The sequence below is a fragment of the Hirundo rustica genome, chromosome 2 (genome assembly GCF_015227805.2).
Source record: "Hirundo rustica isolate bHirRus1 chromosome 2, bHirRus1.pri.v3, whole genome shotgun sequence".
Classification (NCBI taxonomy): Eukaryota; Metazoa; Chordata; class Aves; order Passeriformes; family Hirundinidae; genus Hirundo; species Hirundo rustica.
This window is the reverse complement of record NC_053451.1, coordinates 114,568,811-114,588,054: the sequence shown is the minus strand read 5'-3', so window position 1 is coordinate 114,588,054 and position 19,244 is coordinate 114,568,811. Positions and strand designations below refer to the sequence as shown.

At 46.3% G+C, this 19,244-nt stretch overlaps 1 protein-coding gene across 2 annotated transcripts in view; it reads left to right on the top strand.

The window, feature by feature from the left end:
- The first annotated feature begins 2,589 nt into the window (after positions 1–2,589).
- The window catches only part of ABCG1 (ATP binding cassette subfamily G member 1), a 54,736-nt gene continuing 38,081 nt past the window's right edge, over positions 2,590–19,244 (top strand). Inside the window, exons 1-2 of one of the 2 annotated variants that reach the window (XM_040054925.2) lie at positions 2,590–2,689; positions 5,558–5,801. In XM_040054925.2, coding sequence (XP_039910859.1) covers positions 2,648–2,689; positions 5,558–5,801 — 286 coding nt within the window. In that variant the 5' untranslated portion in view covers positions 2,590–2,647. Of the gene's footprint in view, positions 2,690–3,083; positions 3,219–5,557; positions 5,802–19,244 lie in introns of those variants that run through there. The other variant, XM_040054926.2, reaches the window with a different exon arrangement.

Below are 19,244 nucleotides of genomic sequence, written 5' to 3'. Positions count from 1 at the left end.
GGAATGTAGGAATGCAGGAGATGGCTATTTTTAGCACGCTTCTTCTTATGTAATCTTTTTTTTTTCCCTGTGTGGTATCAAAATAGATACCAAAATACCAAATAGAACTTGGTTTCTGATAAACCTGTTTTATGGCTCAGTGTCAGATACTGATACTGCGCCCACCATGATAAAAATAAATCCTGGGGATCTGGTCATGTACACATGCTAGGAAAAACTCTCGTGGAAGGCAGCACCTTGGTTCCACAAACTTCTTATGGACAGAGCTGAAACTTGGTTTGCACAGGATTTCAGGATTTCAGGACCGTACATTTCAGTTCTGCTACAGGTTTTATGTTGCTTTCCTTGCTTCTCTCTCAGCCTTTAGGAAGCTAAAAACGGAGAGCAAACACCGTGCTGGGTCTGTATCACACAATTCACTAGGATCAGGGGATGGCTTCCTCTCTCTCTAGTTCCACCTCACAGTTAAAATAATGATGTTTTTAAGTTTGGTTTTTTTAATCTGTAAATGCCTTAAACAGACACATCAGTATTTCATAGCCCTTTTCAGCTCCTATATGGAGATAATGCAGCTTTTGCAATGTTCTAAGGGAAAATACAAGAGACAAGCCTGAATAAACTGTGGGTGCTACAGACACGTATTCCCAATCAAGTTAACTAAAACCCTGGGATCCTCACTGGAAGAATGCATTATAAATTCTCTTTGTTCTTAATATTAGGTGATAATTGTCTTTAAAATGTCTACTCAAACACAGTTTAAGCCTTTAATGAGGACTTCTGGATGGGCCCATCCGTGTTTGAGTGGCATTCCACTCAAATAGGTAGATATTTCTTCCCCAATAAATGAGTTATAAGTAAATAAATTTCTGCAACATCTAAGGACTGAATCCATGGCTGAGCTTAGAGTCTCCACGCTATTCCTTGCCAATGGGTTGCAGTGGATGGAAAATTTTGCATATTTCCAAGGGGGAGTCTTCCCTCATGGACGACATTCCCACTGAGGGTTATGAGCACATTCTGGAGAGACAATCACATCAGGAAATCCTTGAGCCAAGAACAGCTGTGGGCTTAGAGAGCATCAGGGAGACATTTGATAGAAGCCAACCCTGTGCTGAAGCGCTTGTTTGTGCATCCATCTCACAGCCACTGTCGGGAGGGAGGATACTGCAGGGCAGGGACCCCATCTGACCTGGCACAGATGTTCTGGGCAGCAGTTCCCTCCCTGCAGCACCGTGCTGCCTGTGGTAAATACCCATCCTCAGCTCTGCAGGGATAAAAAATACTTACCTGCCTCCCGGGGGCTTTGTGAGGCTTATCCCATGTCTGTACAACACTACACGGGTTCCAACCACTCTGGGAAGCTCCCTGACTAGAAGATTCCTCTCAGATTATGAACTCCTGTCTGACATGTTTGGTAGTTGCTTTGAAACCAGTTCTCAGACCCCTGCTGTATTTCATCCCCACCTTCAGCTGCTTCCAGAGGAATTGAGAGGGAGCCTCAGCACACACCTATAACAACAGACCCAGCAAGAATGGGAACACTCAGATGGCTGGTGGGTTTTTCAGCATCTGGCTTCTTGGCAGACTGGCTGGGCAGAGCTTTCTGTCCCCAGGTAGCACAGCCAAGGAATCCAACTCCAAGCCCAGTCATGGATCCAGATTCAAGCCAGAGTGCCAACACAGCCCTAAGGCCATGAGAACAGCACCCACTGCCCTTCACATGCAGGACCTCAGCGTCTGAAGGGGGGTGTCAGAGGATGAACACGCCCTGCTCAGTGGTGCCCAGCAATGGAACCAGATGAATGGGCAGAAACCGATGCACAGGAAGTTCCACCTGAACATGAGGAAAACCTCCCCTCATTCAGTGAGGAACTTTCATCCTTCATTGACTGAGCACTGAACAGATTGTCCAGAGAGGGCGTGGAGTGTCCCTCACTGGAGATATTCCAGAACTATCTGGACACAATCCTGTGCCGTGTGCTCTGGGATGACCCTACTGGAGCAGGGGAGTTGGACCTGGTGACCCACTGTGGTGCCTTCCAACCTCACCATCCTGTGATTCCGTGATTGTGTGACCTCGCTGAAAGGCAGGACTTTGGTGCGAGGAGTAAATGAACGGAGAACGTAACTCAGTGACAACTTTCCTCCTCTCCATTCCTGAACTACAACGGCTTGCTCATAAACCCGTGGGTAGGAGTCCCAAGGCCAGAAGAGCTCTCCCGTCCTCATGAAGACGGGATGGCACAAGGCGATATTGGATTGTTCTTCTGCTCCCCGTTTCCTCAGGGAGCGCCTCCGGGAGCCCATCAGGAAGCCTGTCCCGGCCCGGAGCGTGGGGACAATGCTGGTTATCCTCATTCCGTCCCGGCGAGCGACCGTCCGTGCCCCAGCCCCCCGGGACAAGCGTCTGCCGCGTGTTTGGGCACAGCGACCGCCACGGCCACCAGCGGCTCGGGGACCCGCTGCGCACCTTTCCCGGTGCCGAGGGGCGCCCCGACCCCGCCGCTCTCCCCATCCCCGGCGGGGGCGGGCCGGGGCGGGGGCCGCCCCAGCTCCATCCCAGCCCGCCCGCCTCCCGCAGCCAGTCGGGGCGGAGAGGCGGCACCGGAGGGCTCCTCCGCCAGCAGCCGGGCGGGCAGCGGTGCACATGGCATGTCTGATGGCGGCTTTCTCCCTGGGCAGCGCTTTGGTAAGGCGCGCCCTGCCTTCCCTCCGCGGGGCCGCGGCGAGCGCCGGGCGGGGGGCGAGGTTGCGGGGCTGGGGGACGGAGAAAGAGCGAGGGCTCCGCGGGCAGCTCCCGAGACGCCTCCCGAGGGAAGAGCAGGGTCGGAGGGTGCGGGACGGGGAGCCGAGGGACGAAGGATGCGCGATGAAGGATGCGAGCGTGCGAGCGGCCGGCGGCGCACGGCGGGACTTGACCGCTGGTTACCTCTGCCTGTAGCTAAGGCGGGGGGGATTATCGCCGAGCATGCTCGCTGCGCCGCTGCGCCCCGCCGGCTTCCCGGAGGATTTGCGGAGGGACCGTAACCTTTGCATAACACCCGGGGCCGGCTGGCGGGGGACGGAGCGGGCAGAGCCCCCGGGACCGTCCTGCCGCGGGGAGCGGGCGGGCGCTGCCGACCCCGCCGGGCTCCTCACCGGGCTCCTCACCGGGCTCCTCACCGGGCTCCACCGAACTGCATGGGAAATAGCCAGAAGCGTGCGAAAGCAGCGGAGAGGTGAGCGCGGTCCTGCGGAGCGCTGCCCGGCGCACAGGTCGGGGATGCGGGGCTGGGGCGTCGCTGCGGGGTGACGGCGGAGAGGAGAGAGCGCTGCGGGCGCTGGAGCGCACGGAGGGGGTTCAGGTGTGTCCGTGCCTTACGCGCGGCTTGGGTGAGGCTGTGCATGTAGTCACAGCTTTTTTCCAAGCGAGGGTGATCCCAAGACCGGGAGGAGTTTGGACCATCCTCCGAGGGATGCTCACCCCATAGCGGGTGGTCCCTGGAGGTGGCGGGTGTGTGAACGGGCAGTTGGGTCCGCGGGGTGACTGAAACGGTTTAATGTCCCAGTAACAAAAGTCTTTGGCTTCATACTCCGGGATGATTGAGTAGTCAGAGGCAATGGGCTCGTCCAAAGGATATTGCTTTTTTGACTCGATCTAAACTGGAGGAGCTCTGTCACCTTGAATAGTCAAGGTGACCTGCTCATGGAGAGTTCGTTTTTGGATGTTCCCTCTGGTTGCACGAAGGTGCTCAGTGGTTCCTTGGAACAAAACAGATTGTGAGTGCCAAAGTCAGCCTTGAAAACATTCGGGGAAGAATACTGTTAACTCACCTTCTCTTAGTTTTTAGGGAAGTTCCCCTGCTTTAATTGTTGAGCTCTAAGGTGTTTCACATTACCCTTGTTATGTTCAAATTACATACCATGGCAGTCAACTATTTAAGAATTTGACAGTAAGTGTTACTGGATACCTGACCTCTAAGTAAGTTGAGAGCATGATTAAAATCTCTTTCTTGAGAAAATGTGGCAAGCAGAGCTGATTTTTTTTCATCTAGAACGTGGGGCTTGTGCGTGAAGGATGTGAAGACGCCAGCTCTGGAGTGGTTATGCAGGAGTACTTTTTTTTCATCAGTGATTATATAGGACTGGAGGGGGTTTTTTGATGTTTTTTGTCAGCCTTCATGACAAGTGACTGATCTGAGCTGGGCTGCTGTTACAGCAAAGATGGGAAGACCAGGAACCATGAGAGGGGAATGGAAGAGGCACAGGGAAGAGGAGGCAATGTCACTTCTTAGTTGAATTAGAGAAATACAGGGGAACAGTGGCAGGACCTGCAGCTCTGTTTGTGTTCATGCATTGAAAAGTAGTGCAGCACATCTGCTTTTCCAAGAGATAACTTTGTAGATGTGTCAGCATGGCACATATGCCATCTACAGAAGTCCTTTCCAATACAAATCTGCATTAAAAATGCTAAATTTCCTAACAGACAACCGTGCAGATGTTTGGCTCTGCTTATGACATCCACCAAACACCAGATGACAGGGAACAGCCTCTGAACTGTTCAAAATTCTGTTTTGCTGAAGAAGATTCATGACTCTTTTTCTCTTGAGCTTACACACATCCTACTCATATTGGTGCAAGACACCTATGCTGGTGTAAAGAACGGAAAAAAAATCCAGATCTTGTATGCATAATTAAAAAAAAAAAAAAGAGAAGAGAAAGGTGGCTGGAAGGCCGTTGTCATGGTCAGGAGAGGAGGGGAAGGAGAGATTCAGTCAAAAAGTGCCGAGGGGAATTTGGACTGAGTGCTGTGATAGGCAAAGTATAGCAAGAGGGTTTGCTGTGAGCACAGGACATTGACCTTACAGTGTCAGTGGAGCAAGAACTGGAGCAGGGTTTGTGTGTTTATGTAGCTGATAAGATTTCCATTAGTTATCACTGTCAAGCATGGAAAGCACTCAAGGATTTTGGGTGCAAAGCACTGTGCTTTCCTAAAAAACCTCCAGAAAAGAGCTTGTACTGTCATCCCGGGTTGCAAAGGCTCCAGAACTATCAGTGCAGGAGAAAATAAGGCGTGAAATAGTACATTTGAAAATCCTCATAAATATAATTTCACCTTTATAGAAGCATAGGCTGATCCAGAGGAACAAGAGCACTGAGACATTTTGAGTGGCTGTCTTTTGAAATGTCTGCACAAATAATTGTTCAGCCACCTCCCTTCCCCCTTCAGCTCTGTCCCAAGCTCTGGAATCAGTAACTAGAACCGAATTCCTTGAGTGCATGAGAAACCAAATACAATGGGGACTTAACTTAGAAATGTATTAATCTGGTGCGAGATCTGAAAGGGGAACTAGTGCTGAAGGAACTGTATGTGCTGCAAGAGCTCTTTTACCTCTTCTGTCAAGGCTCAGGCAAAAAGAGCAAACAACAGATTGCTTTATTTTACTCCTCTTTCACCTTCCAGCGCATCACAGTGCCAGATTTCTGTGCTATTTAAAGAATAATTCCTCTGGTGCCGAAGGTTTTGGGAACGTGTTCCTAAACAAAAGCCTGTGAACTTTCTCCCCTTTCCCTGCAGGGTGGCAGCAGTTCCGGCTGCACCATGGCCGAGCCGAAGTCTGTGTGCGTTTCGGTGGACGAGGTGGTCTCCAATGGCACAGACACCCAGGACATTCGCCTGATGAATGGACACTTAAAGAAGGTGGACAATGCTCTGACAGAAGCTCACAGGTTCTCCTACCTGCCCCGCAGGCCAGCTGTGAACATTGAGTTTAAAGAACTGTCCTACTCTGTCCAGGAAGGGCCTTGGTGGAGAAAGAAAGGTGAGGAGAACAAGGTTCTGTCAGCAAGAAGCTGTCAATGCAGCAGTTCATACAACTGCTTATTTCTGCCTCCCAATTCTTAAGTATTTGGTGTAAATATAGTATTGCTGTGCTGCCAAAGATCCGTCCTGTGATCTTGCCTATCCACAATTTATTGTTGAGGGTGGGTAGCGCATGCAGGAGTTTGAGGATGGGGGTGGGGGAAGTGAGGAGGCTTTGTTTTTTACTCCCGCAGTTGGCTGGTTTGTGAAATGGTTGGGGTTTTTTTTTTTTTTTTTCCCTCTACTCTTTCAGAACAGTCAGTATCTCAGAATTTCAGAAGGCATTAGACATCAGGATAAAAACTGCTTTCCTGAAAGGCTGTGTTTGGAAAGAAATGCTGTGAGCTATAGGTTTCTCTACAGCTTAGATGGGTCTCTCAAAGCTTTAAATTTCTTTAATGAAATCACTGGCTCTCGCTGGGACTGAATCCTGAGGTTCAATCAAGGACCAGGATGCTCTTTGGGTGGCTCCTTTGCTGATGCACACAGCCTGCAACACAGGGAGTACCAAAATGATAAGTATTGGGCACTTCTCAAGGAAGAGAATTGTTGGGAGTAAGAAGGGATTATTCAGCTCTCTTCTTTATAGGTTCTTGGTTGATTCCAGTTCTAAAAGGTGATTCTGTCCTTTCTCCTCTGCTTGGCATCAATTCCTTTCATGCCTTCATTTGCTTTGTGTAACCATGTGTTTCCTAGAGAGTTTTGGGGGTTTTTTGTGGTTTTTTTTTTGTTTGCTTGCTTCTTGTTTTGTTTTTGTGGTGGTGGTGGTGTTGTTGTGTGTGACTAGTCATGTCTGAAAGGAAAACTAGGTTGTGCAGTAAATGCCTGTCAGCGAAAAGAAGTATGCCCAAGAGAAAATAATCGAAATCTTCAGGAGAATTTTGAGTACTAAATGGCATAATTGCCCTTCCTTGAGGAATTCTCTCCCAGTAATGTAAATTGGTATGGCTGTGTGCTTTTGTTCTTTTAGGAGATAAGGCCTTGCCAGTGCAGCCCCCACCTGAGCCATACTTGATACCTGCACTGGCTCTGAAAATATAAATCCACTGGCTTAAAGCTTCCACTTGAAATTGTTTCACAAAATACTTGGCTGCTGTCTGTGAATTGTGTCATTATCACTACACCAAGGCTTCAATAGTCTAAATATGTTTGGTATGAAAAGCACTGGAGCTGTTGCCATGAAAGTACTACTGTATGTGGACAGCCTGTGCATACAATTATTCATTTGTTGAAAGATCTGCAGATTTCATGCTTTAATGGGTTTTTCAACATCAAAACTGTATGTAGACCCACTGGCCTTGTTTTAATTATTTGCTAAAATTGCATGGAGCTGCATTGTCCATAGCAGAACAACTTGGTTTGGCAGCAACTTGGGTACATTCAAAATTATTCTTTATCTTATCAGATTGAACACAAAACATTGAAGGTTTTTTTGTCCTCCAAGAAATGGAGCTATGCCAAAATGTCTCATTTAAGATTTAAAAGCTTGGGATTTCTAACTGGATCGCTTTCTCACTGGCCAGAAGCGATTGAGGCGTTCTGTACCCAAAACCTCTGTTCAAATTTTCTGACATGCCTGGGTGACTCGACTTGAACAAAACCATGTCCTGGCAAAACATCCTGCTGCTGAAAATGACCTGTGCAGGTATTTAGCTCTGGGGTATGCCTATGTCACTGCATCTGGATTTGAATGAGCAGGTTGAACTTCCCTGGCTGTGTGTGTGCAGGGCTCAGATCCTCCTCGCCTGGCCTCACACCTGGTTTCATTCCTGGGACCACCAAGGACAGTCTCAGAGTGGCTGAGCTGCTGTCTGCCACCAGGGCTTGGCTCTCCTCTGCTTGCCAAGGACCTGGAACAGGCCTGGGAGGTCTGCACTCAGTGCCAAGTGCCTGTGAGCCACGGAGTGCTCTCGCAGCCAGGGAGGTGAATCACGTCGTGTGACTGAGCCATTCCCAGCTGGAGGCATGTCCTCGTCCTTCTCCTCATCAGTGAGAGCACAGCTGGAATATTGTGTCGGTTTTGGGCGCTTCGTGTCAACAGAGATACTGGGAAGATGGAAAGGGTCTGGCAGAGGGGTAAAAAACGGTTCAGGGGATCTGCAAAGAGCAGCTGAGGAGTCTGGGCTGCTCCTGCCAGCAGTGCAGATGATAAATGGCAAGAGCCCACGGCCACAGATTGCAGTTTGGGTGGCTTAGGGTGGACACCAGGAAATAAACACCTGTTCCCCAGGTGCAGCACTGGGACGTGTCACCCAGGGACAGCGGGGCTTTCTCCATCACAGGGCAGTGTGGGACACGTGGCTGAGCAGCTGATCTGATCTGGAGCTGGTGATTGTCTTGCTTTGGGTAGAAAACTGGGCCAGGTGGCCTCCAAAGGTCTCCTCCTCCAGTGTTCCAGTGAGTTGCTGGTCGGATTATAAAAACCTTCTAGAACCAACCTTTCCTCCCAGCCACGTTTCCTCCTCCAGGGACTGGGTCAATATATTGGTTTTGACAGAACATGTTTTCCATCAGAGAAACAGAAAACCAAATTGCTTAAATAGTCTCCAATGAAGGTAGGACTCCAGACAGTTCAGATCCTTTGAACTGTTTTGGTGGTTCTGCAAGTAGAAGGGGGTTTTTTTGTGTGTAACGTGGGATATCTCTGTTCCAGCCTGATGGATTTCTAGCTGAGTGCATTGCATATAAAACTACTCTGAATACCTTATACTGGTTTCTGTTCCAGTGGGAAACTGGGACTTTGCAGTGCCCAAGAGAAGGGCAATGCTGTGCCTTCAAACACTGGTGGCAGCTGCAGTTCAGCACTCCTTGTGGATTCTCTGTGCTAAAATTCTATCTCATTGCTGTAATGTGAAAGATTTGGATTCACTTTTTATGAGAAGAGTAGCAGAAAACCTGCTGGGGAAAAAAAAAAGAAAGGAGAAGTTTCTCAGTTCACATTGTTCTTGGGTGCTGGTTGTGGTAAGAGGAGATAAGGGATGCTGTTTCAAAAATGTCTTTTAATTAATGGTGTTTCTATTCTGAAATGGAGCTTGAAAAAGAAAATCTACTATTTCTACGTCATTCTCTACGACCGTAATGAATTAGTTAAAACCTTTCAAGAGTGTTGGATCACAAAGGCAGAAGTACAGTTTCCTTGCAAAGACAATTTGTGCCAGCATGTTGAAGAGGAATTCAACTGAAGAGCAATTCCCTTCAGTAAAAATGGCATTGCAAAGTAATGTTAAGGTTAGGCTCTAAATTAGCAGGAGGAGGAATAATTAGTAGTGCTGCCATTGTGTTCTGTACTTGGCTTGATTGTTCAGACAATGCAACTCATGGTATGTCATGTCTTTTACTTTTCATTAAAAGCCCAAAGAAAGGTGAATTTGCATTGCTAGTCAACAACAAAGAAGCTAAATGAGCCATAGTAGACTTCAAGCTGGAATTTTTTGTTGATTTTTGTCTCAGCCTTAAACTGCTTTAATTAAACTATCAAATACCGTTTTCTCTTTAAATATGAGGAGTGGCATTTTGATTCTAAAGTCTGTAGGATAAATGCTTCTCTCCTCATGAGGTTTTATCAGACTCATAGCAGAGATTGGTGTGACTGTGGAGCTGATTAATTCCTGGTGAAATTTCCCCTGAGGTCAGTGGGATTAGCAGGGAAGGAACATGGCAGGCGGGTCCGTGATCAAAGCACCTGTACCTGACCCATTGCATTCAGCAGGAGCTGTTGCCAATATGGGAATTTGGAAGAGGTTAAAGAGGTAAAAGTTTCAGAAGGTCTCGGTTGACTTTGGCATTTTCCTCGTAAAGCTTTTAGGGAATTGGTCAACAGGTGGAAACAACTCTTCCTTCAGTTCTGAAGGGAAGAGACTTTTGAGTGACTTGTGAGGTTAAGGATCTTCCAGAACTGAAAATGTGTCTCAGTCTTTGAATCCAGGCTATGTTCAAGCATGTCCTGGGGGTTTCCTGAGGGTCAGCGAGGTTCACGATTTCAGAAAGCCCCAGGACTCCTGGAGGAACTGTTGTGAGGCTAAGATGCGCTGGCAAAGCCAGAAAAAGGGAACTTAAGCGCATTTATTATAAATAACAGGGCTGCTTAGTGCCAGGATACTTCTCCTTTCTTTTAGGATGAGGGACCCAGCTGGCTTGGAGGGGAAAAGAAGGAGTCCTGTGTTAGATCCAGTGTGGATCCTTAAACGTGAAAAGCAAGATCTGCAGAGCTTTGGAACAGAACGTGGCTGAGGTTTCGCTGTCCTGTCACAAAGCCATTTATATAAGGGTTGAGAAAGAGATAAAAGTGGGTCTTGGCTTCTGAGCTGTACATTTAAACTGCAGCTTGAAATGTGAATCACAGGAACACGGAGATTGGTTTTACTGGCTCATAGAAAAATTACAGATGTGTAGGTTTTCGTACTGGGACTGCCTGAAAACTGCTTGCAGGAGGGTTTGGTAGAAAAGTCAGTGCCTCAGGTTTCTGTCACTTATGTTAAAAGCACCATGAAATAATCTGAGTTGTGGTTTGGGGATGAATTATGTATAGTCCCCTATACAAAGGGGGCATGCAAAGTACTTTGGAGCTTTCTGTCTAGGTCAAAGTCATTCAGCTTTGCTTTAAAAAGTTGCATACATTCTATATATCCACATTTGCTCTATCCTTTCTAGGTGGGTTTGCTATAATACAGGATGGAATAGGAAATATTCTGCCTGTATAAGCGAATGCATCCCGGAAGAAAGTAGTAATAAATTTGCCTGCCAAACACCACAACATCAACTCAGGGATTGCTGAGCCTTTTTTTTAAATTATTATTATTTTTTTTTTCCCCCCCTCCCCTCTCACACTTCTCAGTCTTCATGGTTAATTAGGCGACGTTTTCGTTGGAAGTTTCTCCGCTGTTATTTTTAGGGCTGTAATGAGTCACTTGTGCTGCGTTCGAGTGCGAGTTCTGGCGGGGTTTGATCTCGAGTAACCTCGGAGGGAGCGGCTGCGGCCGGGGATTTTCGTGGAGCGGCGCGGAAATCCGTGCTCAGCAGAAAACGCCACGTTTCTTGTTGTTGGGTTTTTTCCTTTTTTTTCCGTTTGTTCTGATGCCTCAAACCCCGTGGAAGCGAACCGGAGAGGCGCTGCTGTCTTTGCTGTCGAGGTTGTTGCTGTCCCGCAGCTTTGAACGGCGGGAGGGGAATGAAGGGCCGGGCTCCGAGGTGTCCGAGGGGGGAACACGGAGCCTTTGGCGGGTTGGTTGGTATTCACGGAAGGCGAAAGGTGGCCATCACAGCCCGAGAGGGTGTCATCACAACAGCGCGATCGCTGCCCCCCAGCTCCGAGCGCTGCACGTTGTGTTAATACCCTTCCCTGCCTAAGGTGGGAACTTCAGCCGCTGTCAAAAACATCAGCGCAGGTTTAACCAGGCTGGGCTTTGCTGATTCGCTTCGGTGCTGTCTTAGGAATTCGTTCTGGCGCACACACTCGGACAAACCCCTTTCCCTTTATTTCGTTTTGAGTGTTTTTTTTTTTTTTTAAATTATTATTATTATTGCAGCATCCTCTCAATGACTTCATATAAAAGATCTCACGCAGCCCCTCCGGAGACACCCAAACGAACGGGAGCAGAGGAGGGGGGGCCGGGAGGGGGGGATTTGGCCCGAATGAGGTGCTAATCCGGGCTGGGGGATGGCGGGAGGCGGGGTGCCGGGGCAGGTGCAGTGCGGTGGAGGTGCCGCATGATGCCCGGCGCGGCGCGGTTACTGCCGGGCGATGCACTGCAGTAACCCGGCGGGATGCGCTCCCGCCTGGTTGGCTGCTCCAGGCGCTGTTGCTAAGATGGGAAAGAGGGAGGGAAAGATGCAGAACGGGGAACGAGTGAAAACCCACTTTCCGAGTGAGATTTTTTTTTTTCCTTATTTTTTTCCCCTCCCTTCTCTCTGACAGATGGGGTGTCTTGTCGTCGACTTTTTTTTTTTCTTTTTTTTTTTTTTCTTTTTTTTTTTTTGCCTGCTTTGTCTGAGAGCGTGTTTTCATCTCGCAGAGGAGGATGTGTGCAAATTAAGATCCATATGTTAGGAAGAATAAACAAGTTAGGCCGGTTGATACCGACTGCGATGCTGGTAAAAGGCTCTTTTTTAAGCAAACATTCCTTTCCAGCGGCTTGAAGTGTTGGCAAAATTAATTAAAAGGGGGCATGGTTTTTTTAGCAGAGGGTTTCTAAGCAGCTGTTTTAACCTTGATAAGATCCGTGCTGTTTTTCTTTTAACGCTTAAGCTGTGTCAAGATGGTAAAAATATACAGAGTAGTGGCTGTTACTGAAATAGTTCAGTGTTTTATTACGTGATAAATAACTCTTCCCAGTCTCCTCTTGTATGTGTTCTGTAAAATAGAGGTTACTGGGAACAAGTCTTGGTCAGTCCCTTTGTCTGATCCTTCTACTGTTTCCCAGCTGAGTATGACCTTACTTCAGCGTTGCTTGTTTTCCTTCAAGCAGAATCCATTGTTATTGTGGGTTTGGGTTTTTTTTGTTTTTGTTTTTAGAAATGTGCCTTGAGTTTGACTCAGTGAGTTTTGGTCACTGAGTCTTCTTTCTCTTTGCTGTATTGTTTATTAAACCTAAACATTACAATGACCTCACTATTTTTCATTCTAGCTAATGTTTTGACACAATAAATTTTATTGACTGCTGCTGTGAAAACTTGTGGCAGAGGAAAGAGGTTTTAGAGAGATACCAATTGAAGCATTCTGGAATTTATGTGCCAGGAAGTGGTCACAGTGAGCTGTTGGGAGTCTTGAGTTCTGGCCTTTGCTGTTCCCATCTCTCAAAAAACACGTTGGGGGCTGGCTGTAACTCACCCCGACACCCTTCCACTACAAGTTTCTGTATGCTGAGCAGCGTTTGATGAAATGATTTATCCTCTGCCCATAGGTGGTCATGCCCTGCTCCAGGTGTTGAGGAGGTAGAGACAGCACACACCATCATCTGGGTGTACTTTTGTCACATTTCACAGCAGATTTTGGTTTCTGTAGTCTGGAAATCCGTCTGAAGGCTGAGGGAAGATGAAGCAAGAGGCATTTTGCAATTGGAGACTTCAGACATCACACGGTTGATCAGGGTTTTCCACAAACTCGCTAAAAGGAAAGAGAAATCACAAGAGCAGACAAAAGTAGAAGCTCACTCGGGTCAAAATGCTGTTAAAGTTCATTTTTTGTTGTGCACTTTCATGCCATTTTGGAAAGTGCCTTCTGGAAATCCTTGAGCTTACCAGCCCTGTCGGGCAGGCTTTTGTTCTATGGGGATTTAATATCTCAGAGTTCAGCTCTGTATCCTCTCAGAAATTACTTGCTCCATGCTTCCCTGTGGGATTGTTCTTGTAGGTTAACTGTGGAGGCAGTCAGAAGATGATACTACTCAGGATGTGGCAGGCCCTCACTCAACTGCTTTATAATTCCCATCTGCACCCTCTAAACTTTGGATGGATAGCTTTGTCTTCTATCAGAAAACAGTGTTTGGTCTTATTATTAAATTAGAAGAAACACCATGCAAGGAGAATGCCAGCAAAATTTACATGGTAGCTTAGCACGTGGGAATGAGCTGATTTGGATTTATAATTAAAGTGTTGCACGCTGAAAGGTGGGTGTTCATTCTCAAAATTAAAGTCCTTGAGGCAAAACCTGAAAATCAACCAGCGATGCTTTAACCCCAGGACCTCTGTGACTTACGTCTGGTGAGGTGCAGAAGGACGTGTGTCTTACATAAGACAGAGATTTTTGTCAAAAATAAATTGTGAGTTTGGGTCATGGTGCCCAGGTTCCCTTCCTTCGCTGCAGGCATCTGACAGAACTGGCCACCTACCTTCCTGTGGGATTAATTTATTTAAGAGCTTTAATAAAATACCTTGTTGAGACATGACATCCATGTCAGAGGACAAAATGCCCCCTTTTTTCTTTAAGTATTCCTTCCAAAGGAAATAACATGCAATTAATATTGGCAAATCTTGTATCAGAAGCTTCTGCACAAGGCCTTTTATCTCTTATCAAAAGCTTTGGGACAGTAAGAAGCTGGGGTGGTGGTGGTTCGGATTGCCTGCCCACTGTGCCAGCTTTGAACCCAGCAATTTTTGGTTAGCCCCACTGGTACAGAGAACAACAAATCCACCAGCCCTTACTTAGACTGTACCATGTGGAAAATTAATTTTCTGCTGTGAAAATAATTTATAAGCAGAGCTCTAGTCCCTAGGACTGCCAGAGTGTTCGTTATCAAGCTCAGGACCAAGCTCTAGCAGACATCTTCTTCTTGATATCAAAGTCTATTAGGAAATGGGAAAACTGAGGGTCCCCAAACTGTCCACATGTAGTTTTTCACCAGCTTCATGAGAAGAATACATAATACACATGGAAGAATTCATAATACGTATGTATTCCATAATACATATGGAAGAATTACTGCCCTTTTCAACTAATTCTTTAAGTTGTTCATCCCCAAGTATGATGGAGAAGTGTAGCAGCACGGACAGAGAAGGCCAAACAGTTTTGGTAGTTTTTAGTAACTCTTTGAGCCTCAGTAACTTGCTCCAACTAACTGTAAGGAGCCCTGCTGAAGTATCCCATTAATGATTATTTTGAAAGTGGCACCCTCATGAATTTTGTGCTTTAGTGCAGACGTTTGAGTTTTAATTTGGCCTTTGGACACTTTGTCGCTTAGAAAAGAAAATTTTGGGGAGAATATTGGATCTGAGTGTGAGTGGTGGCATAAAATACAGCAGGACTAGTCCTGTGTAAGTGTCTCTGGGACGAGGACAAAACAATTCCGTCTAGGAAATGTGGGAGATGTGTGCTGCAACGTGGCTCGAGTCCTTATTGGACCTTCTTGTCACTGCTGGGCTTCTGTTCCCATTTACAGCTCATTTAGGCTTTGCTGATTTGTGTGGGGGAAGCAGATGCATTCTTCAGACTTAATTTTCTTCGGAAGGTGCAGGGATAAAGCTGTCCAGATTCTTACCAGGCAGAACTACGCGGAATTGCATAACAGCCGAAGAGATAACCGCTTGTTTGTTCGGGTTTTTTTTTTGGGTATGGTATCTGTTCCAAATAAAAATAAACAGCAGAGACCTTGGCTTTACGAGCTAATTTACCATCTGCCTCTCATCTAGGATGTACAGCCTGCATCTTTTGTGTAAGAATCGTATTTCTTCTGGCTTCGCGTGTTTATAGCGTAATGACAAATGTTGTTTGTAATTGCAGCGCGTCTGCTACGAAAGAGAGGAGAAGATAAGAGTGTGCTGTGGTCATGGTCCTGGGTGGATGAGAATGGACCTGTGCTCTGTCTCTAGCTGAGCTTTAGAGGGTAGCCTTTTATGCCAGGCAGAAGAAAGAAGTTTCAAATGAAGTGATGCGCCCGGTTAATACAAAATTTAAAGAAAAAAAAAACCCACCACAAACTGAAGCTTTCAATACTCTTGTGAAGCAGCGGAGTTAAATTCTGCCCTGTTGCATCAGTTCTGTGATTTTGAAGCAGCCAAGTGGATGGGGCTGCACCAGCAGATCCTGGCCAGTATAATTTTTTTTTTTTTTTAGTCATGATGCAGTTATTACCTCAAGTGCTTTGAAAATTAAGCTCGCTAATAGCACCACCATGGCAGGGCTAGAATGGGTAAATGAGTACCCAATTAAAAGAAAGGAGATTGAAGCTAAATATTTGCTATTAGAGGAAGAGCATTTTCCTTTTTTTGGGTCAAAAAGCCACAAACTGCAGCCAGCTTATTGCATATGAATATCAAGGCCTGCCTGTCTAAAATGCTATTTTGAGGCTCACAAAGCTGAAGCCTGTGGGTGGCTGGCTGGGATGGAGTTCCATTCCCTTCTCCACTTGGAGAGGTGAAGGTCTTATGCTGCCACCAGGGAAACGTGAGCCCAAAACCCAAGGGCAGTGCAGAGGGGCACATCTGTGCACAGCTGGCTGCGAAAATTAACCCGCCCTGGGTTTTCATTTTGACCCTGAGTCTTGCAGAATTACTTGAAGAAGGATTTGCCCCAGAGGAACGAATTGACAGTACGTAAACACAAAGATGATAGATGGGAATGGAACTCAGGTTTTGGAAAGCGAGGTGGGTCAGTGTTTTGTAACCAGAACTGCTGAGTTCTTCTCAGGGAGTGTCCCATGATAATGACAGTAAAAATGAGGCTGTCAGGGGAAGCTGGAGCTGGTGGGGCTTTGAGACACGAGGGCATTCCTCCTGCCCTGGTGTTCTGTGATTCCAGGTCCAGCTGGTGGTGAGGCAGAGCACCCCGCCAGCTGCATGGACCAGCAGGAGGACAGAGGGCTTTTCCAGCTTTTCCAGCACCCTCCTAAACACAGATCATTTATAACTGTAAATAATAACAAAAAATCACTGACATTCCTCCTCCCTGGCTGATTGTGAGTTGCGCACACAAACACACGTGGAAGGTCTCCCCAGCAGTGGGTTTTGGACACGCTGTCCATCCAGTCAGTCCCTCAGACTCTGGTCCCATTCAGCTGTTGGCACCTGGACCTACAGTAACCCCTCAGATCTGCAACCTCTTGCTCCAGCAACCGGTGTGCAGAAATTGCTGCTGCTGCCCACTGAGTGCACGGTGGTGTCTCCTGCACACGAGTGGTGAGGGCATTCCACACGAGAAAAGTTGGGAACAAGTGTTTAGCAGGAGTGCAGGTTGGACTGCACTGATGAGGAGCTCTGGCAGACAGGTGTAGCTGCCTCCTGACGTCCTTCTGGCCCCTTTAATCCCCATTTCCAGCTCTTTTCTCAAGCCTGTTCCTCCTCAGTCCTTGATCCATCCCTCTCCCTGCCTTTGGCAATCCCCCTGAGTGTCCTGTGATGGGTATTTCTCACTCTCTAATTCCCATAGCCACCCCATGGCTGCTTTTACACCATCCCAAACTTCTGTTCCCCCTGTATGGCATGGTAAAGTACAGCATCCCTGAGAGAGAAATTCCCTGTGGACACATCTTGCTGAGTTTTCCTCCAGGAAAAGTTGTCATGTCCTTTTCATTTTAGCATCTTCAGAGTGGCCAGTTCAGGGAGCTGTGTCCTCTGAGCCTCAGCTCAGCCTCTGTGCTCTGACTGGCCTTTTATCACATAACTGAGCAAAGACCATTTTTCTTGGCTGATTTGATTTTTCTAAGCTTTGAATTTAAAAATAAATGGAATGATATGGCTGGCCAGTGGTTTGTTTAAGCCCGTGGAAAGTTTCCCTGTGGTGTAAATCATCAGTGAAGTGGAACTCAGACTAGGCACATTTTTACCCTCTCACGTGAAAGTTTCAGGAAAGTTGTGAGTGACTGCAAATAGGGAATGGAGCTGCTGCACTTGTGATTAGAATAAATCAGGTTCTGCTGTCTTCCAGGCTGAGTTATGACAATATGTGTGAGCTGCTATATCACAAACAGTCAGAGCAGCTTGACAGACACCCCTGAAGGAGGCTGACTATTTGATTTCTTGCCTGGGAGAGCGACGATGTAAACCTGAAGGAGAAACACATAACCTGAAGTGTTCACCAGTCCATGAACCCTGGGGTCACTGTGGGACTCGGTGCTCATGGGGAGTGATTGTGTCTTGTGCAGTAGTCTGACAGCTGGGGACACCAGAAGAAAGGTGAAACTTCTCAGTATATATGATAATACTTAACAGATTTACTCTTTAGTCTCCAAGCAGAAGTATGGGCACCAGTCTCTTGAATCCCAAACACTCTATTCGCGTTATAAAATCACCCAAACAAATAAAAATAAAGCAGGCCTTCCCATTTAGGGCGGGGCTGTGACATTTTAGCACTCGTCTTTTGATTCTCATTGACAGGCAGTAAAAGTAAGTTCCTCCAGCAAAGTGAATTGGGATAAAAAGGTGGCACACGTTTTACAGTAAATAAAAATAACTTCAAAGCCAACCCACAGTTCTTTTCAGGTGTTCATACTGTGCTGCTCTAAAAGTACAGGCCCAAATGAACATTGGAATCACTGCAATGATTTAGCCAAGGAACAGGTATCAGCATTCTGCCTTTTGATAGTACATTTTGGACCAAATGAACAGAAATTAATAAAGTTTGATGAAGGAAGGGTATGGCCAAATACCCAGAAGGAACTTTCTCACTTATTTGTGTGTTTAACTGCTAAAACTACGTTCTAAAAAATACAGAAGGCAATGGAATTGATTTTAATTGTCAGTGTTGAATGTCACCAACATGCAAGGCATGTTTATATGATGGTGGAACTGTCAGCAGACACCATCCCATATAGTCTGAAAGCATCAGAGGACTTTGAAAGTGCCCTTTCAGAGCACTAAAAGTAATATATTACAAGTATATATTGTGTGTGCATCGTCTTTATAGGTATAGATATGTTCAATATGTGTACATTTAATTGATCTGTGTAGATACCTGTAAGTGTGAGTGAATATATATATATATACACACACACAGGTCATAGATCTATCTACCTATATCTGTGTATCTATATCTATCTATCTATCAATATCTATCTATCTCTATATATCTAGGTTACATATAGCTATTTATAGGTTGTCTCTGTTTTCATATTTAGATGTACATACACTCAGGTGTATTTATTTATGTGCAAAACCTGGCTGCGTATCACTGCTACAAATACTTTGAAGATAACATTTTAATCGAGGGGTATATTCCTCCTCCTCCTTTGTAGTGACAAGATGATGCAATTACGCAAAAAGCAGCAGCAACCTGATTTCTTTTTTTTTTTTTTTTTTTTAATTAAAAGCAAGAGAGTATCAGTAGCTCAGGAGTGGTTCAGGTCTGTTGCTACTGGATTAACAGCATAACAGGCTAAAATAGCAGGAAAAATGAATGTAAAATGGAAGCTGTTTTATCTGAGTGTCAGTGGTGAAAAGAATGGCGTGAAGAAATGGCAGCATTTTGCAGATGCTTTTCAATAGGGGCTTATTACATTACATAAGTTGAGTAATTTTCTGCTCCCAGTCATTTCTCTCGTAATCAGATTGTTTGTGCTTTGTTCTTGTTTCCTTTAGAAGTTGTAAGAATTGGTTGGAGCTCTCCTGTGTAGCAGTGGTGGGTCCATTTCAGACCTGTTCGGGCAGTTATGCCTGTTTATAGCCACCGACATCATTGTCTGAATTTCCTCATTAGCTGAGCATTTTTGGAGCTTGCTTTCCTGCTGGGTGTAAAGGAGGGTATGTTTATGTGCCAGGTAAATGACTGCTACTTCTGTTTGCTTGAACAGTGGTTTGCTGGTGAAAGCTGGGGGGAGTTGTGTATCTTGGAGTGCAGGAGGAAAATATTGAGGTTTTAAGTAGAATAATGTGCTTCAATTTGCATGAGCCACCGAGAGAGCGGTGCAGAGAACGGGGATATGGTAGAGATGTTCTTCTGACTGATTTTTCTGGGGACTAGAAACATTCCTTAACT